Consider the following 24,096-nt stretch of genomic DNA (forward strand, 5'->3'; position numbering starts at 1 on the left):
AAAGGATCAATTCATTGGCTTTTAGGTATTGCATTATTCATGGTTACATATACTGTATACACTAAAAAAGTAATGTCAAGAAACCGTTGAATAGTTGCTCAGTATTTGTGTCTCTTCATGACATGCATTGGATGGGTAAAATGCAAAGACAATCATATCTCAATCACTTTTTCTTTTATTGGTCAATTGGTGTTTGATCAAAATGATCTAGGGAAAAATAAATATTATATATAATATTAAAATAATAAATAAATATGTAAAATTATTGTTTTGGGAAATTATTGAAATTTCACTTTAATTTTACCGCTGCTGCCAGCCATTTGATCGTTTTACGACATTTTAGACAGCGCATAATAAATTGATAATTAACTATAAATCAACCACTCAAATGTTCACTCGAACAGAAGATACAGCTATTTAAAACCAAACAGTAACACAAAGCTAGGCCAAAAAAAGTTTTTTAAGGCCAGTTTAGTTAAGATGCAAGAATGTGAACAGCCAATTCTACCAACGATCATTGTGTTCATACACGCAAACAGAAAATGCATTGCTTATGTCTTAACCTTAATGTTTTTACCATTTTAAACTTGTCCACTTTTGACCACATTTAGAGTTAGCCGAAACACATTTGCCAGGTCCAAGAAAAATTTCCAGCCCAATGACAACTTAAAACCCGCCCAAAAGGAATGAAAACTAGCCCAATTTTTACATTTGTCCAATCACAGTTGAAAACTCTGGGATTACAACAAAGGCTCTAAAATAAACTCTTACTATTGCTTTCAATGTACTTTCCATGCAGATGAACATTTTCTTAATGCACTTAAAGTGCTCTATTTTCACACACTATTCTGTTCTAAACAAAAAAATTCTACTTTAGTAATTCTTAAGATTAACTTAATGTTAAATGTACCCAACTGGGCCATTTTGAGACAGTATGAACTCTGCGCTTTTAACATACTATCTATGTATTTAAAATTTTCTATTTAACTTGAAAATATCATACAAAGATGGGTTCACATAGTGTGTAAATATCCTCTCAGTATAGACGTAACTTCTTACGTAAGGTAATTTCTTGTTTCTAACGTGATATTAAGAGCAAAACGTGCCCCTCCACTCACTTTTCCACTGACTTCCTGACGCTGCAGCTGTCCTTGGGTTGACAGGTATTTCTTATGGGATTAATGCACATTAGGAAAATAAAGAACGTTCATTTTATAAGTCTACAGATAAACATTTTTGTGGCCGCGGCACATTTTAAAACTAGCCCGAAAAACCGCAATCTGCGGCTCCGAAATTTTTCCCGCAACTGTATTTTCAAAATAGCCCAATTGTGCGGGAAAACCGCAAACCTGGCAACACTGCCGGATTGCATTTGTGGTGTAGACACTCATGTGGCCGAATGTGTTCGAACAGCCACAAAAGACTGCCTACTCTCCACCTATTGGTCTAATGGTTGAATGTTTTCCATCTGTCCTGACTTCTAGCGTAAACCCACAGTGGTATGTCTATCATTGATTAAAGGAAATTGGCTGCTCTCCACCTTTTCATTTTTGTTTCATTTTGCGAGCGTGTAAAGTTTATTTCTTCCAATGCTTTGAAAGCCCTTACATATACATGAACAAAACTGTGTGCAGCATATTTACTTACAACACAAGCAGTGGTACTTGTACATAATATTAGTTTGCATCAATTTTAACCCGTCATTTCTCACACTCGTGTATTAACAAAAGCAAAAGGACCTCAAAGATCATCTCCATCCCCTCAAAGTAATCAGAACAGAGGCGGTCGAAAGTGGACAAACGAGATGTAATTTTATCATAACATCATCATAAAGGTACATTCACATTATTTATTTATTTTATTTATTTATTTGGATCCCCATTAGCCATTACCAAGGTAGTGGCTATTCTTCCTGGGGTCCAACAAGTAAAAAACAAAGTTACATTATATTACATTAATACATGACAAAAATCAAAAAAACTAAACAAAAAACTAAAATAAAAACAATACAATTAAATATACAAACCCTATATTCATCAAAAACATCACAATCAGCAATTTATTGAATACTGTACCATTAAATAATTCTTTAAAACTTTTTTAAACCTCATTTTACTTGATAAAACACATGTAGTATCCGATGGCAATTCGTTCCATATTTTCATTCCTCTATACATTACAGTCCGTTGCTTGGCATTAGTTTTTGAAACAGGAAGCAGGAAGTATCCCTTTAATGCATGCCTGGTGTTAAAATTATGACTAACATTACTATACAAGAGTTTAGAGTACAATACATTTGGGTCGCTAGATACTGAAATGTTTCTTATAAAACATAGCAAAGAAAAAATTACCCTATCCTTCACCATTAACCAACCTAAATCTTTGTGCATTCTTATGATATTAACCCTTCTTTTACAGTTCAAAATTAATCGTGCAGCTCTATTTTGTACTAACTGTAATTTTCCTAAATCTTTGCTTGACGCACTTGACCATACCACTGGGCAGTAATCTAAATGAGTAAGAACCATTGTTTGCACAACTAGAGAGATGCAATACTGAGGTAAAAATTTTGCACATCTCTTAATTACTGATAGGCCTCTTCCCATAGCTTTTACCATATTTTCTATGTGTTTCGACCACTTAAGCCTACTGTCTAGAGTAACTCCAAGAAGTCTAACTTCCTCTACCTGTTCTATAGGCACACTCTTTACAGACAAATTTAATTTTGGTTTAGGTTTAAGTTTAGAAGTCGATCCAAACACAATACTTTTAGTTTTTGTCAAATTTAAAACCATCTTATTATTCCTTACCCACTTTACCACTAATTGTAACTCCTCATTTAAATCTTCCGCTAATTTGTCAATTGATGTAGCTGATAAATATAATGTTGTATCATCGGCATACATAACTGCCTTTGCATGCTTTAAAACAAAAGGGAGATCATTGGTAAAAATAGAAAATAATAATGGTCCTAAACAGCTTCCTTGAGGAACACCACATTGTAACTCTTTCACTTCCGAATAACTTCCATTATAAAATACACATTGCCTCCTATTAATCAGATAACTTTTAAACCAATGCACAGTTTGAGAAGTAAATTTATAATATTTCAATTTTTTTAACAGTAAGTTATGATCCAATACATCAAATGCAGAGCTAAAATCCAACAATACTGTTCCTATTAAATTATTATCATCAATCGATACTAAACAATCATCTGTAATCTGTGTTAATGCTGTTCCTGTTGAATGTCCTACTCTATATGCATGTTGAAAATCAGAGAATAAATTATTCTTCTTAAAAAATAATTGAATCTGTTCACAGACCATTGTTTCAAACACTTTACTAAGAACTGGCAGTAAACTTATCGGTCGACTATTAGCACCACTAAAACTCAGTGCTGCATTTTTCTGTAAAGGAATAACCTTCGCTTCTTTCCAAGCTGAAGGAAAAATTCCTTTATTAATACTTATATTAAAAATGTGGCAAACTGGTTCCGCCAAACAGCTAGCTGCTAATTTTAGAAGACGACCATCTATGTTATCCATTCCTGATGGTTTATCTATATTTATCAATGCTAATTTTTGTTCCACTTGTTGTACATTTATTTTATTCATTTCAAAGCATAGGGCTGGCTTATCACTTGTTATTTTTTCAATTTGCCTTTCACTTGATGGAATATTATCAGTTAACATTTCTTTTCTAAGTTTATGTACTTTATCTATAAAAAATTTTCATTAAAATAATTTGCAATTTCATCTGATTTAGTTAAAAATGAATCACCAGTCTCAATAAAAAAAGGAATTTGACCTGGTCTCCTACCCATTATTTCATTAAGAATATTCCACAATTTTTTTCCATCATATTTATTTTCACATATTTTTACTTTATAAAATGTCCTTTTCTTTTTCCTGTTAATTTTAGTTACTTGATTACGTAAATTTGCAATAAACTTCCCAATCCTGCTTATTCTTCGTCCTATTTGCTATACCCTTTGCCACATCTCTTTCTACCATAATATTCTTAAATTCATCATCGATCCATAGTGCCCTGGTATTCTTCACTGTATGTTTTTTCATAGGAGCATGTTTATCCACCAATGAATAAAATAATCTTTCAAAAGCTGCTAGTGCATCATCAGGATGATCTTCGTTATAAACATCAGCCCAACATATATTATTTACATCTCTACAAAATAGTTCCTGACAAAATTTCTTATATGATCTCTTATAGATGACTTTTGGTCTTCCTTTAGGTACCTTTGTTTTTCTAGTAATCGCTATTATATTATGATCACTACATCCAATAGGAACAGATACACCCTTAGAGCACATTTCCATAGCATTGGTATAAAAATGATCTATACAAGTAGATGTTCTCTGACCAAGACTATTTACATAGACTCTTGTTGGTTGATCAATAACTTGTGTTAAATTGCTTGCATTAATCGTATTCATCACTGTAGCCTTTAAGGGACAAACCTGAGACATCCAATTAATATTTAAATCGCCCATTAAAAAAATTTCATTTCCAGTATCACATACATCATCAATCATATCACACAATTCACTTAAGTAACAACTATTTGCACATGGTGGTCTATAGCAACATCCAACAAATAATGCTTTAACAAATGGTAACTGTACTTGTAGCCACAAAACCTCTACATCTGTAGGCATTAAATCTTGTCTTATCTTTACAGGAATATGACTTTGAATATATATGGCCACCCCTCCACCATATCTATTTCTATCTTTCCTGTAAATATTATAACCATTTATATGTACTACATCATCTGAAAATGTTTGATCAAGATGTGTTTCTGTTACTGCTAGAACATGAATTTTATTTGTAGTTAAGACATCAGATATTTCAACAAGTTTATTCCTAAGACTACAAATATTAATATGAGCTAATTTTAATCCTTTCCTTGGTAACTTGATTGATACTGACATGATTTATAAAATTGTAAAATAAAAAATAAATAAATCTTAACTTCATCTAATTTCTACAATCAAGTTTAAGGATGTTTAACTTTGGATGAAGGATATGTGATTAACTTATCATAACGAAGATAAGCTATCTCTCCCCTCTCTCTTGCAGCTCTCAATTCTGGCATAAGCTCTTTCCTTCTTAAACGCACATTTTCCGGGAAATCTTCATTCAAGTATATATTTGTGCCTTTTAGGTGTTTTGCCCTCTCCAGCACTGCCTCTTTATCTTTATACTTAAGAAATTTAACCACAATGGGTCTAGGTCTATTAGAATTCCCATTATACAGTAGCATATAACAGTAGCAGAGCGACGCGATCTCAGTGATTTCAATGGAAGCTCGGCAGCATCCGGCGATACGATCGACAGTGACCGTTGACAGCTAGATGGGCGTGTCCAGGTGCGCTACAAAGTTGATAAATGTTTAACTTTATGCAAATTATGAGCGACATTCGGGAGCGACTACCAATGAGAATGAAACAGGGGAGTTCACGTTATCCGTCTCTCGTCAATTACTGGAGAGGACGTTACTCATTTGTTTATGACAACCAGATATAGAAACGCCTCTTTTGAAAGAGATGAGCGACACACAGCGACAAAGTCGCTTATAATGTGAATGTACCTTTAGGCAGCTGTTGTCTGTGTGTCTCCACACTCTCAGAAAAACAGGGACCGTCCCAGTGACACCTTTTTTTTTTCTGAGAGTGCATGTGGCCCAGGATTCGCAGTGGTGAGATTCAAGTATTTCTTACTGTGATATTACATCAACTGACTAAAAAAGCTGGTAAAGAAGGTGAAACTGTACAATAATAGCATAAAAATACAATAATGAGGCACATTATAGCCAAAAAAAAAACACAAATCGAGAGTAATTACACCTGACATGAATGCACAATCACCAGAGTCTTCTGTTTGCTATACGTGTAGGACTAATCAATTATGAAAATGCAAAGCTTTACAGCTATTAATTACAAAAGGGAATGGGAAAGGGGAAGCATTCTGATTTATTTGAACAAGCAGGGCTAACGCTGCCAGACTAAACTAGAAGTCAAGTCACATTTATATTGCGCTTTTTTTCAGTGATTCATTGCTTCAAAGGAAAGATTTAAAATGAAAAATGAATTAAATGTATAGTATCCTACATATAATAAAAATATAGAGTATTAATGCAAATTTTTATTGTCCTTATAAATAGATGGTTTGACGTCTTCCTCAACTATCTGACATTTTGGGGTAGTTTCCCGGACATGGCTTATCCTAGTCCCATGCATGTTTGAGCTGCTTTAATTTAAAAACACTTTGCATTGACATATCTTAACATACAGTATATCAGTGCTGTTGTTTTTTCATGATGCACATCTGTAATATTTTTTGTGAGGTTTGCTTGTAAAAACTACTTAAATGTCTTTATATCTAAGGCACACTGCTGCAGATTTGTTATGTACATTTCAGTATTTCATTTATATATTGTATATACTTATATACAAATTCTGTCTTAAATTCAAACAAATCGATTTAAACTGTTACATTGTTACTTCAATGTGCATAATTTCTGATATTTAATAAATATATTTATACTTGATGTCAGTAAGCAGCAGTCCTTTAAATGATTTTGCAACTGCCAACTGTAAAAATTTAAGAGTTTGTAGTTATTTTGAAGTCAAATAAACATTTATTTGGTGTTCGCAATGGTCTTGATTTACAATAAAGCACATGATAAAAATAACCCAGCAAGAATAACCCAAACCCAGAATATTAATCTCATAAATGGTTAAAATGACTACACGTTGGGTTTTTTCAACAACCCAACCTGCTGGGTTAAAATGTGTTACCCAGCGTGTTGGGTTACTTTAACCCAGCATGTGTTCTGTCCAATATTTACCCAGCGCTGGGTTGCCAATTGGGTTGTTTTTAACCCAACCATTTTTAGAGTGTAGTCCTGAATTAATAGCCTCAGTTGCACTATCGGGCCTGTGCGAGCCAGGGCTTCAAACGGGCCTCACGGAGCCAATAGCCTCAGACCTCCAGCTGTGTAGCAAAATCACAAAGCGTTTGCATTGTCAAGCCAATAGCGCCGCAGCGCTTCAGAAAACCCCGCCCTTAATACGCCTACCTGGATGTAACGTCACACAACTCCGCCTGTTTTACCGTGAGGAAGTCACTTCAATCTGACAGTAGACAGGAGTGAGATCGCATCATCATACAACAAACATAAAGAAAATAACTGAGGCGGCTGTTTGCACGGTGAAAGCCAAGATGAGAAGATAGAGATGTTTGCTCCATCCGCGGTGTTACTCTTGAAGTTTATGTTGGCTGCACACGAGCGATCTCACGACGAGACAATATCAGATCAATAAGCAATAGTAAACTTTATGAAGTAGGATAATTACAAATAAAGCGTTCATCTACCTAATGTGCCATTATACTATATACACAATATTTTAAAGAATATCACGAGTCATAGTTTTACATTTATATAAAATAATTTTATTTTAAAATATGCACGTGTGTCTAAATATGTAACGTTAAGTTTGTAATTATAGTTCTATGGTGATGTAAACATACTTACACATTATAAGAGGTGTGATATCTTTAATCATGAAAACGTTAATAGTTGAGCATCACATGAAACACAAGGTAACTGTCTAATAGCTATTTCAATAATGTGTCAATCAATAAATACTTTTGTCTATAAAGAACTGCCTCGAATAGCTGAATAAGACTGAAAATCACTTTACTTGCATCTCAAAACGTTTGAGAAATCATTAGAAAATGTACTCGTTAAGAATCAACTCTGAATATACACAAGTATTTAAAAAGCTATGTTACAGTGGTTAAGTTAATGATGGTTATATTTACCATTTTGTTGCATACCATTTCTGTGTTTCAGATGCGATCCTTATTAAGCAATCATTTTCAATAAACTGACAAGCAGCCGTAGTAATAATAGCGCGGTACTTTATTTACATATGAAGTTTATATCAGTGCACAAACAGGTGTATTTAAAGACATCTCCTCCGGACGGATTTTAAGATCCATGGCTCCTGTCGTTTCATCATCATCATCTTCGTTTCATCTCCTGCTCTTGTATTTGTTGCTGTGTCATCTCTCATATACTAAATAAAAACTCCTGGATGACAAACTGAAAGCTTTACGTTGGCATTTTTCTTTAAAATGGACACAAAAGAAAGCAGCACATGTGATGTTTTGTATAAAGGGTTTGTAAATTATGAAGGTATATTTGGTGCAAAACAAATGCACACCTGTGACAGTGGAATTTGTATTTGTAGAGATTATCCACACATGTGTATCAGTAAACTTGAAGTCGCAGAGGACGAGATGCAAACTTGTAGATTTTTTTTCTTTCCCTCAAATACAACACAACAGTTACACATTCACAAATCCTTCAGTGCAGCTGCACAAATCCCATTTTACAAATCACAGATTAAGAAACTCACAAGTTCACATTTTTTGCTACAATTGATGCAGTAAATATGGTGCATAACCTACTTGAACGCCTGCATCAAATAATGTGAAGTCACACACAAATTTTGTACATTTGCAAAATCAGTTTGTGCATCTGTGGGATGAGACTTGCATGTGTGTACAATTTATTTTTCACAAATATTTTTTTATTTTTTTTAATATTTTCTAACCCAAACACAAGTAGATAAATACAACTGCTTGAATACGAGTTTCAAATACTCTTTTTCATGTGCTCTCTCTTCTGCACCAAATATCTCGAGATAAATGGTGCGAAAGTGATTTGTATACCTGTAGGCTATGGCGAGCACTGTTCAGCACTGCCCACCAGGTGGCGCCCCCTACACTCACTGAAGCAGAGTTTATTCATTACCACCAATGTTTCAGCAAAGTAAATCGCCTTTATCAAGGTATTATTTTCACCAAGTGGAGAACAATATAAATGGGAGTGCTAATTATACACACATGAAGGTAATTACATACAATACTCCAATGATTCATTAGTAAACAAAATATAAGTTTCATAAATTTCAAACCATCAATATAAGTAGATTAAAAAATACAAGCAGCAAATACACACATAGGCCTACATTTAAGTAAGATACCAAATGATGTAAGTCCCATTCATTTTTAATATCATAAAACAAATTATTTTATTTTTCAGAATAATTTTTAATTCAAACAGGAGGTGGGGCCATGGAAAGAACGTTTGTGATTTCTTTTGCAAAATAACCTTTTTTTTTTAAAGAAAAATATGTGTATTTAAATCATGCTTTTTCTTCTAATATACTAATTTGGATGATTATTTCTGTCTTTTTGAATCGGGTTACTGAACAACTAAATTCTTTTTATTATTATATAAACAGTTGTTCTGATTTTTTAACATTTACTTTGGATCCTAACCCAAATCAAATCAGCTTTTTAGACTTGTGGATAGCTCGTAATTGTTTATATAGGGATCCGATAAAAAAACTACAGCTCGTAATACACTATTGAGAGTGGATTCTTATTGTCGTGAGCAGGGCCGTACGCAGGATTTAATAAATACCGAGGTCCATATGTATTTTTTTAGGGCATGCACGCCAGGAAAAAAAATCTTATTTCTCTGCTCTACATATATGAATTATAACACATCAGAAAACCAAAAAATCGAATAACTATAGATTTCAAACCATGTCAGTATGCGCAAGAATTGTGTTGTTTATTAGTAAGACATTGAAATAATTATGTTACCATCCTGGGCACTGTCAGTTAAGTAAACATAGGCTAACTGAATATAGGATCAGTTTAGTGAATTAACCAAAGGCTATCAAGAATTTGTTTATTAAATTCATTCACAATATGCACACACTTATTATACACTTAATATGCTGAAATACAACATCAATATTGCAGTGGCAGAACTAGAATTATTTAAATGGGGTGGCCAAGGCTACTTTAGGGGGTCCATATCCTATGAAAGAAAATGATATGTAATTATTTTAATACTTCACATTACCCCATATTAGATAAATATTCTTCTTGCCCTGAATTCATTACATGCATTATACTAACTGTAAGATACAAACATAATGCAAGGCTGAACTTGCATAATAAACCAATAATAAACCAACTTACTTCAAAGAGCAGAGCTCAAGGATTGTTGGCAAAAAAAGATATTTATTTAAAATGAAATTTGTATTAATCTTTTTTTACGAAGTTACAATCAGGACCAGTGAGTGATTTTCTCTTCTTTTGTTATTTAAGTAACTTTAATGACTTCAACCTGTACTGTTTTTTAGACTTTAAGACAGAATGTAATAAAATTTTTACATTCGGAAGACATATTAAGACATAATCAGTAGTTTACTATGATCACTAAAACAGTCCGGACCTCAATGGTGGGTACGGCCAAGGTCAAGAGTCCTGTCTGTGTCTGCCCTATTTCCCTCTTGTTCCTTTGTTGCCCCGCCCCCTTTTTTGTTGCCATGGACATTAATTCATACTCCACCCACTGCCCATCTGTTTCCATAGTAATTAATTGTTTCCGTTCTGTCATTGGTTCTTGTCACGTTTAATTACCCTGATTGCCTGTTGATTGCCTGTTTGTCAGCCGTTGTTTTATGTTGGTTGTTTCCTGTTATGTGTAACTGTTCGTGTTCTTGCCTGTGCTCCTGTACCTTTTTTGGATTTAATACACTTAAAAACTGCATTTGGATCCACTCATCTTGCCATGTCTTGCCTTCTTGTGACAGTTATCATCCGTTAACATTGAAGAAAAGTCTTCCTTAAGGTCAAATGTAATATATAAAGTCTAAAAATAATATATAAGGGACCAAATGATTTTATTTAGAATCTTAATGATATGGAAATATCTTTGGGATTCACCCCCAAACAAATACAAGCTTATTTATTTGATAACATGTCACTGTGGTAAATCATATGTAGGAAAAACATATAGAGAATATAAAACACACATCGCAAAACATCAGAGTGCAATAATATGCAGAAATATGAACCTGCTATTAGCACTGCATTTTGTTGAACTTAATCATCCTATTACTTCATTATTGTATATAGGAATTGAGAGGGAATTTCCATCTAGAAGGTGAGGTGAGTTTGACCAATTTTTACTTAGACAGAAGGCCTTTTAGGTATATTAAATGTGAACATTGGCACACATGGTTTAAAAGTAGATTTTGATTTGGGTTGTTTTTATAGGTATTATGATATTAAAAATGAATGGGCCTTACATCATTTGGTATCTTATTTAAAGTTAAAATGTGTGTATTTGCTGCTTGTATTTTTTAATCTACTTATATTGATGGTTTGAAATTTATGGAACTTATATTTTGTTTACTAATGAATCATTGGAATATTGTATGTAATTACCTTCATGTGTGTATAATTAGCACTCCCATTTATATTGTTCTCCACTTGGTGAAAATAATACCTTGATAAAGGCGATTTACTTTGCTGAAACATTGGTGGTAATTAATAAACTCTGCTTCAGTGAGTGTCGGGGGCGCCACCTGGTGTGCAGTGCTGAACAGTGCTCGCCAAAGCCTACAGGTATACAAGTCACTTTCGCACCATTTATCTCGAGATATTTGGTGCAGAAGAGAGAGCACATGAAAAAGAGTATTTGAAACTCGTAGCAGCAGATTCAAGCAGTTGTATTTATGTACTTGTGTTTGGGCTAGAAAATATTAAAAAAAAAAAAAATATTTGTGAAAAATAAATTGTACACACATGCAAGTCTCATCGCACAGATGCACAAACTGATTTTGCAAATGTACAAAATTTGTGTGTGACTTCACATTATTTGATGCAGGCGTTCAAGTAGGTTATGCACCATATTTACTGCATCAATTGTAGCAAAAAGTGTGAATTTGTGAGTTTCTTAATCTGTGATTTGTAAAATGGGATTTGTGCTGCTGCACTGAAGGATTTGTGAATGTGTAACTGTTGTGTTGTATTTGAGGGAAAGAAAAAAATCTACAAGTTTGCATCTCGTCCTCTGTGACTTCAAGTTTACTGATACACATGTGTGGATAATCTCTACAAATACAAATTCCACTGTCACAGGTGTGCAGTTGTTTTGCACCAAATATACCTTCATAGTAAATACACATACAGTATACCTACATATAAAGTTTGCTACATAAGAGTCAAATTAATCTCCAAAATACCAGAAAGCATGGCTATGACTAATATAATAAAACCATGGTTACTTTATAAGGGCTGACTAAAAAATTCAACAGAGATGACAATATAACACAAAAAACACAATAAACACCCATGTAAGACACTTATGCAATCGTTAATTGTATTGTATTTTAAGTGTTTTGTATGCAAACATTATATAGCATGTTAACTCACCGACTGTAACGTAGATACCATCGTGACTCGAGTGATCGCTTCTTTAAAACATGGACGATAAAATGATGATTCAGCACACATCCTTAATTTCTCAGCACTGTTGCACTTTAAACACTTTGTTCTGTGCCCCAAACTTTATAAACTTCTCCCGAACCGGTAGCGCTGTGCGCCGGGTCCTTAGCATGGCGAGTTCGGCGTCGTAACGCTTCTTTTGTTTTTTACATATGCAGATCATTTCTTCAGTCCGAAGTACAAACATAGCAGGCATCTTCCGTTAAACAGTAAATTACTGGTGATCCCGATTATTTTTAAAGTTTTAAAGTTTTGCGCATCTTGCCAGAGACTCAGATAAACTCCGCCTTTGACCTTTACCACTCCCCTAGCCCCGAGAAGCCCGCTCTGGCCCAAGGAATTCGGCGGGCCAGAAAAGCCGGGCCTTAAGCCCCAACGAAGCACCAGTGAAGCACGATCATGCCCCGGAAGTGACAATCCAAACGCCACAGGCCTCGGCAGGCACTGGCACGCCCGCTTGAAGCCCGATAGTGCAAACACGGCTAATCTAAAGCCGATCCGCGAAAATGGCCCTTTAGTCTTTTAATATGATAAATAACAGGTGTCATATTAAACCAGACATGTCTTTCCATCTTACAAGAGAAAGTCATTTAAAAGAAGAAAAAATATATAAAAGAGTTTAACATTACATTAGGATACAATGAAGATGTGATAAAAACTATGCCTGGTTTCATGGGCCAGACAGTGGATGGACACTTTCCACTATCCATAGCCTGTGCGTAGCTCTGCATAGCCTGAAGTGCACCTCGCAAAATTTTTAATTGGTCCACCAGAACCCCTCCTGTCAGGTAAGATAAACTGCGTCATAGGTATTTTCGTTTGCGACGGTGAAAACAAAGATGAGCCAAGTTGAGGAGTGATTTAACTCAAACTGAAACAAAAGTCGCTGTTTATTTACTTCCATTATTGCTGGTCTTCTCAAATAATACACAACAAGTTGCTGATTCTTCTTCGTTTGTGGGTTAACTTGCAAAGCTTCTTCTTCTTTGACGGTCGCGCTGCTACTGTGGTTACATGCGTGGATAGTGCCCACCAGCGGTCTGAGTGTGTGTTTGGACGTCGACGCGGACAACGAAGCAAATGTATAAATGAAAACCGACGTGGAACCTACGCCGTCGCGCCTACGCCATAGGACCTAAGCACAACTATAACGAGCCCTTAACATGTGAATAGGATCAACAGTGCTCCTTGAATTAGCTGACTAAAAACTGAGTATCAATATTATCAATTAAGTCCCAAAGTAAAGATAATGCAGTATACAGACCGTTTCGGAAGCAAGTGCGTTGTAGCGGTTAAGCGCCTAAAGTGAACTTCCGGTCTGTATTTATTTATCGGTCTGTTTAGTGTTCCCTAAAACTGATCTCTAAAACAAATACCTTATTGAAAATAACATTTTGGTTTGCTAAAGTCGACTGTGCGGAGAGGTTTGGCAGCCAGGACCAGAATTCAAAGACCTGTAGCTAACATTGTATATTAATTTTACACAGTGTAATGTTTGATACACATTAGATATAACATATGAACGAAGGTAATTTACTTGTCATTTATTTCCCTTGTTATCAGAAATAAACTACTGTAAAGGTCTCTGTTGTTATTGATTATATGTGGAAGTCTACTTGAAGTAGCGCTTATTTCACAAAAGCAGTTTGTTTTTGTTGTTGCTGCTGAAACTGTATATAAAATCATTATATAAATCTGTTTATGGTCTTGATTTTGCCATAGGAGATGTTATACATTTTGCCCTGTGTTAGGGGCAAAAACATACGTTGCATTAATATTAGATTTACAAGGATTTCTTAAGCCATGAAATTAAAATGTTTTACAAATTTGTAAGCTATTAAGTGCAAGTTAAGTAGTATTAGTTCATGACAAATATTTTATTATACTTTACCTGTTCTCAATATCACTCTGAACTCGTGCACAGCCTTTAAAATTGAAAATTGAACTGGGTCAGTGGCGTGTGCAGCTGTTCTGCATGCATTTGTTTTTGCCAAAGGATAGTCCATGTAGATTCAGGAGAAAAGGATGAATGAGTTTTTTCAAGTGTGAAATGATGGCCAAAAGAAATATGCTAAGCTATTCAAAATAAAAGTGTCTTGCCTATAGCCAAAAATAAATGCATTTTTTTATTATATCTTGATACTATAATAAATGGAAACAGAAAGTTTTCCTTAAATTATTTTACATGCCAGATACCACACAGACACACACACATTAGCATTTGAGGTTATGTTGCATCTTCCGATGACAAGGTGGAACTGTTAACAGTTGTTGGTCGATATCACAACTCCTCACTCCAGTCATGTGCTTCTGTTTGTGCCAAAGCCCTTCCTGCAAGTCAATCCACTTTCTGGCAACAGACATGCAAGCACAGCACCTATCTACTGGGATGGGGGAAACTAAAATATATTGGCTAATGTTTCAATGCTTCATCATTTCGAGTCACCGTGACCCAGAAACACATTCTGAGTTGCAAGAAAAGTAAAACGGATAAAATCTCACCCAACATTTCAATAAATAAATGTGGTTTTGGATCAAAGCATTAAATTATTTTTGTTACACATGCTTGTTTTAATGTAATTTAATAAGATGAAAACCTTTTAAAAATCAGCCATTTGGCTTTTAACTGAAAGGTGGGACCTATCACTTTGCATTTCCATTGTTCAATATGATTTCTGTGCTCTCCATGGTGCTGATCTGAAATCAGACAATGTGTTTAGAGTGCACATGAATACAACCACAATGTATTAGTTTGTATGAATTTTATGTATTAAAATGGCGCTTATATGACCAAACAACATTTCCCATGATTCTTCCCAGATTAAAAATGGTAAAATGTGTGCACAAGGTCTAAGATACAATTGTTACCTCAAGGACATATTTTTATGGTCTAACCTTTGAATGTGTGAACTTGTGTAATCTGTTAAAGACATATTACAATTTAAATAAAACCAATTAATTATACAAACCTAATACGTTAATTTTCATTTAATTGCTTAAACTCATCAATATGTTTCACAGCTTGTAAGTAGACTTTTCCATGACTACATGTTGTTCTTCACATTCATGGACCACATTTATCTCCCACTTAATTTCTGTGATTATGCAGGGTAAGGAAAAGTTACTGTCCATCCTACATCGGTACATGGACATCCATGGTACAGTTTATTATGAGGCACAGCGCCCCCCAGAGGTGCCTGCATTCGTCAGGAACCATGGCCTGTTGCCCCAGCAGGAGTTACAGCAGCTTTTGAGAAAAGCTAAGGTACTGTTGCCATGAACTCTGATGAAGCCCCTGTGGTTTGGATGTTGTAGCATCTATTTTTATTTTCTTACAGCTCTTCATGGGATTTGGCTTCCCCTATGAAGGCCCCGCCCCTTTAGAGGCAATAGCCAATGGCTGTGTATTCCTGCAGCCGAAGTTCAATCCTCCTCGCAGCTCCCTCAACCACGAGTTCTTCAGGGGAAAGCCCACCTCCAGAGAAGTAAGTGCAGAACTGCAGTATTTTCATTCAGTTCCTCTGTTTACAAAGGTTGGGTAAACTTCTGAATAAAGGCTCATTTACACTGCTTTGACAAATGCCAATGTATTCAAAAAGCAATAAAAGCAATAAACTCTAAAGAAAAATTCTAAATCCAACAGCCAATTTGGAATGTTGTGTTTGTCTTTGTTGGCATTTGTCAGATCAATTAGCTTTAAGATTTGGCTGTTTTTCAGTTCATTAGTTTAAAATAGATTGTGGTAAAACCCAAAATAACAGGAAAAGGAATTTACTTAATTTAAAACCAATCCATCGCTATCAGGAAAATAATGGTCAAACAAATAAATAAAATTGTCCAAACCTGTCACTGAGGATGTATATCCTTTTTAAATGTACACCTTTGCACCTTAAGACCTTAAAGGAGTCATGTGATCCAATTTCATGTTTTCCTTTGTCTTTAGAGTGTTAAAAGATGTCTGTGCATCTACAGATTGAAGATCTATAAAGTTGCAATATTAACGTTTCAAACCCAAAGAGATATTTTATTTTTAAAGTCAAGCCTCATTCATGCCTTTCTTAAATGCCTCGGAACATCCAAATGGTAAGGAGGTCAAATTTATATTTACATGCTTGAAGTATTTTATTCGCAACGTGCTGGATAGCTGGCCAATTGGAGTTCACACACTTTCTCAGAACGATGAGCTTTGTAACAACTGTCGTGTTTCAGAAAGGCAGGACTTAAAGGAGCAACAATACCATATGGTATGTGGAAAATACGGTATTTGTTTTTTTTTTTACTTTACAGGGGGTTAAAACTTTGCATTACATCCACTACACAAAATAATCTGGTTACACTTTATTTTGATAGTCCACTTTAGACATTCTACTAACTATAAATAACTTTGCAACTAAATGTCAACTAACTTTCAATAATTTGCAACTACATGTCAACTAACTGTCATTAGTGTATTAGTAGACTGTAAGGGTTGGGGTTAGGGAAGAGGTTTGGGTTAGTGGAATCAGTTGACATGCACCTGCAAAAAAATTTATAGACAGTTGAATGTCTGTTGAGATATCATCACAATAAAGTGTTAGTAAATATTAAGCAGACAGTTTACTAATTCTCTAAAGATTGGTAGTTGATAAGTAGTTGCAAAGTTACTTATAGTTAATAAAATGTCTAAAGTGGATTATCGAAATAAAGTGTTACCAATAATCTGCTTCTTAGCAAGATAATATGACCTTTAATACCTTAGATGTAAATATTGTTACCAAAAAGTGCATATTAATACCTGAAATGTATACAGTTCTCTACTAAATGTTAGCATCATGTAACTCCCCAGTGACAGCGTGGGACCATTTTTAATTAAGAAAAAAAAAATCTGCCAGTGTATGCATTTATATCATGTGACATTTTTTTATGGTGTCAAGGATGAACATAGCCAGAGCAAAAATATCTACAAAAATTAGCACTTACAATTTAACATGGTAATTCAATGCCAGAAAATACCAGGAATGTATTTGTGCCCGTTAATCTGTATATATGTTCTTATAAGCATAAAATACTGACTTAAACCATGTCCTAACCAGACGTAATACAATTCCAGTGACAGATAATTTGAAGAAGCTTTCAAAAATCACATTAAATGAATTAAAAAATGTACCTTAATTAAAAGTACATAATGAATGACTAACGCACAGTGATGTATTTGTTATCAAATATCAACCTGATCTTATGGGAATTCGTACATATTTATAGGGTGGCTTAATTATATGAATTCATACAAAGTAAATTGTACAAAAATCTTAATACGATTATTTGAAAACAATAATGATACCTTCCCCTAACCCTGCCCCTAAACCCACCGTATCAGTTGCAAAAACAATTCATCCGACATTTTTTTAAACGGTTCTGATCCTTGATACTGACTGTTTAGAAACCCAACTAACCACAATTCTGACCACATTACATCAGTGTTACTGTGTGTGTTGTCCGTGGGTTTGCTTCACTTTCCTCTGCTTCTTTCTGGCATGTCCTCACAGTATTGCTCGGGAATGATGTGCTCGGAGCACTCAGATAAACAGTGTGTCAGTTCAGCCGTGCGTCAAACCCACGTGTCAAGTGATGTCGGCTTTAAGCAAACTTCCCATTGTGTCTTTATTGCTGTTTCTGAAGAACTACATTGTTCGGTGGAAGAATATTATTTTTGAACAATATCATTAATTTTGGAAGAAACAGTACAGCATCTTAAAACATCAACCTGCGCCCTTGACACACTCCCAACATCTTTTTTCAAAAGTGTCTTTAACTGTTTAGAAGCAGATCTCCTAAAAGTGGTAAATTCATCACTTATCTCCGGGACTTTTCCAAAGTCCCTTAAAACTGCAGTTGTTAAGCCCCTCCTGAAAAAGAGCAACCTGGATAACACTGTATTGAGCAACTACAGACCAATCTCAAATCTTCCTTTCATAGGCAAGATCATTGAAAAAGTTGTTTTCAATCAGCTGAACAAATTCTTAATTTCTAATGGTTACTTTGACATTTTTCAATCTGGTTTCCGACCACACCACAGTACAGAGACAGCGCTCATAAAGATAATAAATGATATTCGCCTCAATACAGACACAGGCAAACTATCAGTGATGGTGCTACTCGACCTAAGTGCTGCTTTTGACACTGTCGATCATAACATACTTCTTGGCAGGCTCGAAAACTGGGTCGGGCTTTCTGGGGTGGTCCTAAAATGGATCAAGTCATACTTAGAAGGGAGAGGTTATTATGTAAGTATAGGTGGCCATAAATCTGAGTGGACATCCATGAAATGCGGAGTCCCGCAAGGCTCAATTCTAGCGCCACTCCTGTTCAACCTGTATATGCTCCCACTAAACCAAATAATGAGAGAGAACCAAATTTCCTATCACAGTTATGCAGATGACACTCAGATCTACTTAGCTCTATCCCCTAATGACTACAGCCCCATTGACTCCCTGTGCAAATGCATTGATGAAGTTAACAGTTGGATGTGCCAAAACTTTCTTCAGTTAAACAAAGAGAAAACTGAAGTCATTGCGTTTGGAAACAAAGATGAAGTGCTCAAGGTGAATGCATACCTTGACGCTAGGGGTCAAACAACTAAAAATCAAATCAGGAATCTTGGTGTGATTCTGGAGTCTGACCTTAGTTTCAGTAGTCATGTCAAAGCAATAACTAAATCAGCATACTATCATCTCAAAAATATCGCAAGAATTAGATGCTTTGTTTCCAGACAAGACTTAGAGAAACTTGTGCATGCTTTCATCACCAGCAGGGTGGATTATTGTAATGGCCTCCTCACTGGCCTTCCCAAAAAGACCATTAGACAGCTGCAGCTCATTCAGAACGCTGCTGCCAGGATTCTGAGCAGAACCAGAAAATATGAACATATCACACCAGTCCTCAGGTCTCTACACTGGCTACCAGTTACATTTAGGATTGATTTTAAAGTATTATTAATGGTATATAAATCACTCAGTGGACTAGGACCTCAATACATTACTGATATGCTCATTGAATATAAACCCAACAGATCACTCAGATCATTAGGATCACATCAGCTAGAAATACCAAGGGTTCACTCAAAGCAAGGAGGGTCAGCTTTTAGCTATTATGCCAGTCGCAGCTGGAACCAGCTTCCAGAAGAGATCAGATGTGCTCCAACAGTAGTCACATTCAAATCCAGACTCAAAACACATCTGTTTAGCTATGCATTTACTGAATGAGCACTATGCTGCGTCCGAACTGATTGCACTATATTATATATGCACTATTTTAATTATTTTCTATTTCTCTTGTTTTTATTCTTATTTTTAACTGTTTTATACTTTTCCTGGTTTATTCTTTTTCACACATTTAAACAGTTTTTATTAAAATCACATTTATTTTCTTTTAATTGATATTTTAAATTCATGTATCTTTGATTTTTGTTTTCTCATTTCTATGTAAAGCACTTTGAATGACCTTTGTGTATGAAATGTGCTATACAAATAAACTTGCCTTGCCTTGCCTATATTTGATTTGCTGTCTTTAAGTTAAGAACCCTTGCCAGCCAGAAATACAGATTACTGTTTTATAAAAGCAATAAGCCCCGTGAAGAAGTTTTACAGTAATTTTAAGAACCAGAGGGGGTTTAAGGACTTTGCTAACAACACCCCTTAACAGTTCCAAAATTGACTGTAAACCATTGCTTCACGGGGCTTATTGCTTTAGTGTGATTTCATAAGTTACATCCATTGTTGCTTTTGCTGTGACTATTAATATTTATGAGGTGCAGAAGTTTTATCAAATGAAATCTCTTTGTGGACAGAGCTGTCAGCCATGATACAGCAGATATTAAAACTGCTTCTTCAATAGATTTCACTGTTTCTAGTTGTATATCGCCATCACACCTGGTTAGGACAAACACAATGATTTTCATGGAAAAGACAGCTTTTGCTTGTTGTTGCATCATTTCAGTGTCATAAAGCAGCTCAGTGCTTTTATCTACACAAATCATGTTATTTCTATCAAATATCTTTGTTTGGGTAATTTAGGGGGTTTCTCGACAAATATTTTTTCCAAATTTACAGTTTTTCTCGGTTGCTTAAACACCTTTCTTGAATTTTGGGCCTCATATTCTCAAAACAGTAAACACAATATCATAACGCCTCACACAATTCTCCAAACATCATGTTTTCAGGTCAAAATGAATCTCTACACTCAAAACAATTCACTCTTACTGAAAAACCAACATTTTCTCTCAGACAACACACACAAGCTTTCAAAAACACATACACTACACACTGTGGCAATAAATTCAAAACAATTCAAAACTGGTAAATTGCTTGTGGTTCTCCTGCTCAAAAACCTTTTCACATGACCACAAAAGACACAATCTATGTTTGCATTAGCACATGTGCTACACAGCACAACTGTAAAAAAAAAAATCTGCCTCAACATCCCGTCTTTGTTCTGGGTCAGGCCAGAGAATCTCATACACATCACAGACTATATTGGTCCTAGCCATACACCGAAGGTAAAATCCTCCTGCATGATTCACCCCTGGCATTCATATACTGATATGTCTATCTGTATGAAAGGCAAGAATGCCGTAATGGCGTGTCAAAGAGAGGACGCGCGCGTCATCATCACAACACAAGTTATGGTTCAGCTCCTTACAATGAGAGATAACATGCATATAAACATTCACCACGAGAAATGGTGCAAACTAGATTGAAGCAGTTATCAGGAAATTAATAAACAATGACGCACGTGCCGTAGTGTCATGGCAACATGAAGTTGGTTCAACTCTTTAAAATGAGGGATTTACAACATTCACTACGAGAAATGTCAGCAAACTGGACTGAAGCAGATATCAGGTAAGTTAGCTTGTCATTTACTGCGTTGAAACAGAGATCATTCAGCAGCATAAAAGAATATCGCGTCACGTGCTCATTTGAGCTATAATAAACGAAAATACCCACGCGTCATCCCACCAAGATATATCGTTCAGCTCCTCAAAATGCGGGTTTTAAATGCATATAAACAATCACGATGAGAAATGTCTGAAAACTGTACCAAAGCAGAAATCAGGGAGCTCGTCAAATATCCACTCTGAAGCTGAGATCATTCACCAGAATAGAACTGTGCGTTCACGCGCTCCTTTGTAGTCTTATTATAAACAAAAATGCACGCAAGTTGTTTCTGGAGAGAGAAATAATAAAAAATATGCAAACTTCAGACGCTGCGTAGAAGAGAGGGCGGGACTTTCAACAGGTCACGTGTCTTTCCGGGACCATCAGATGCCGTGTAATCTTGGCAGTGTGAATGAACAAAAACTCTAACTATTCCGGAAAAATCCAGGATAACTGTCCCGTGTATTTTACGGAATCTCTGTGTGAAAAGGGCTTTAGTGTTTCCAGCTTGGTAATTGTTTGCTAATTGAGCCTAAGCTGTGCTGACTTGAGTGAAAAGTATTGAATGCTAGTGCTTTCCATATGACCACATGGTGTAAGCACTTAGAAATGTTGGGATTTGTGTGTAGAGTTTTGAAGTAACATTTATCCAAATTTGACTCCTGTGTTAAAGCAGGGGAGTAGTGTTTATAGTTCAGCAAAATGATTGTGCTTCTTGAAAAATGGCGTTATGGTTTTGAAATTTTAGTTCAAAAGCCTGGTTTTAGCTCAATAGCAATCGAGAAAAACTGTAATTTAGTATGACAAATTGAAAAAAAAAATGAATTGCCAAACAGCCCAAATAGATTAATTATCACTTACCAAATGGACTATTTGGATTCATCACCTCATGAGCATTGATTATAATTGATTGATAATAGCAGTGAAACATTGTCAGTGAAGCATCTCGTGTAATAGAGTTTGTGACCTTCATTATCACAGAGACTGTAATTTTGCCATGTTCTCATTTGCATGAGGAGTGCATCTTATTTACATTCTAGCCACCAAACTGTTGAACAGATTTGAGTTTAGATTATTCAGTATTGTTTCTAAACTTGATCTTAAATACATGAGTTGATGTATAAACCTCAATGTATTTGAAATCGTCAGATCTTCACATTCAAATTATGTTTGTACCTCCTGTTTACTACCTCAATTTGAATGCTAGTTCAGTTTTGACACAACACTACTGTTGATATACAGTAATTGTACTTTTCAGATATTTAATACAATGGTTCCCCCCTTTAGACCTGTTAAAAATAAAGATTATAAAATTACTTTTCTCTTTCTTCTCTCTATCAGGTGTCTTCACAGCATCCTTATGTTGAACATTACATTGGCAAACCTCACGTCATAACTGCAGACTTTAACAACTCTGAGGAGTTTGAAGCTGCTGTTCAAGAAATCCTCCAAATCAAGGTAAATATATTATTAGTAGCCCCAAACAATAGTTGGTTATTAACGGTGTTAACATGCGGTTTCATAATCACATTAGTACTCAGTGTATGTAAAGCCTTCATGTAAATACTTTAATCATTAAAAGAAATGATCCAGTTGAGCTTTGATCCAAATAAAATAGTTGCTTCCCATCTGACTCCTCACCTGCTCTTATCTTTGGATTGTTCCCTGTTCTGACTGGACTCCCCAAATAGCAAACGGGAGTGACTCTATCCTCGTCTTTCTACCCTCCTGGAATTGTTAGCCCATTGTCTAGCTTTATTAATGTCTGATTTATTTTTTCAGTTCACTTTGAAGACGATAGTGACAGTGACATTAATAGCTTGTGTGAGCTGCACTTGAGAAATTAATGTTTAATAGCTCGCAGGCTGAAACATCAAGGAAAGGCCACCTAGGCACCTAAGCAACTTGCGAGATTAGCTAGTTGCAGTCATTGGATGAATTCAGTCATACATGTTAACAACGAAATTGTTAGATCAAAGTATATGACTGAATTTAGCTCTCCAATTTATTTTGTCTGATAAGAAAACTGGGAGGGGGGGGCACAAATTCTTTCTGGGGGATCACGCCCCCTTTGGCCGCACATTGTGCTGGTACTGGTCTCCTTTTAAACTGCTACAAAATGTAGATATTATTAATAATTATAATACGTAACTTTTAAAAACACATCACATTTTTGTATGTTTAAATAGATGCTGAAGCATACAATATAGATGTATTTGCTACATTTAATCGAAGCATTATTACGTTTTTACAGCTACAAAACGTAAAACATTTACAAATATTTCATACCGTAAAGATTGCTGTATAATTTCCCTTTACCCTTTTATCAATAATGTTTTCACCCTACCCCAAACTTACTCTAAACCCAAATCTTTTATATACCAACAAATAAAATAAAAATATAATTGCTTTATATTCTTTTTTTAATATTATGCATTGAAACTGACTGTTTAGGTAAAAAAATTGTAACGATAGTAATAGCATTGAAAAGATATTTTAAACCGCCCAACTACACAAAACTGTTTATTAAAATCATCTACTGTTAGAAATGAAGCATAACAAACAAACATGTGTAAGAACAATAATTTATTTATTGCAAAATTTCAAAAGCAGTACCAAAAGTAGTTAAAATGATTATGTACTGCAGCCGCGTTCCTCACTGGAGTATGGTGCTGGTTCATTCTAAATGTTCTAATATCCATATTTAACACGATCCATAAAATGCCGCGAAAAAACACGTTGATAGTATCAAGTCACATTAATATGCTAAAGATGC

At 35.1% G+C, this 24,096-nt stretch overlaps 1 protein-coding gene across 2 annotated transcripts in view; it reads left to right on the plus strand.

Moving 5' to 3' along the window:
• Positions 1-24,096, plus strand: part of LOC135750358 (alpha-1,6-mannosylglycoprotein 6-beta-N-acetylglucosaminyltransferase B) — a 310,954-nt gene that overhangs the window by 257,435 nt on the left and 29,423 nt on the right. For both annotated transcript variants that reach the window (XR_012336391.1, XM_065269168.2), the window contains exons 12-14: positions 15,518-15,673; positions 15,747-15,893; positions 22,662-22,778. Coding sequence is in view for 1 of the 2 variants with exons in the window: in XM_065269168.2 (XP_065125240.1) it covers positions 15,518-15,673; positions 15,747-15,893; positions 22,662-22,778 (420 nt within the window). In the remaining variant the exon portion in view is untranslated. The remainder of the gene's footprint in view (positions 1-15,517; positions 15,674-15,746; positions 15,894-22,661; positions 22,779-24,096) is intronic.

The sequence above is a fragment of the Paramisgurnus dabryanus genome, chromosome 3 (assembly GCF_030506205.2).
Source record: "Paramisgurnus dabryanus chromosome 3, PD_genome_1.1, whole genome shotgun sequence".
Classification (NCBI taxonomy): domain Eukaryota; kingdom Metazoa; phylum Chordata; class Actinopteri; order Cypriniformes; family Cobitidae; genus Paramisgurnus; species Paramisgurnus dabryanus.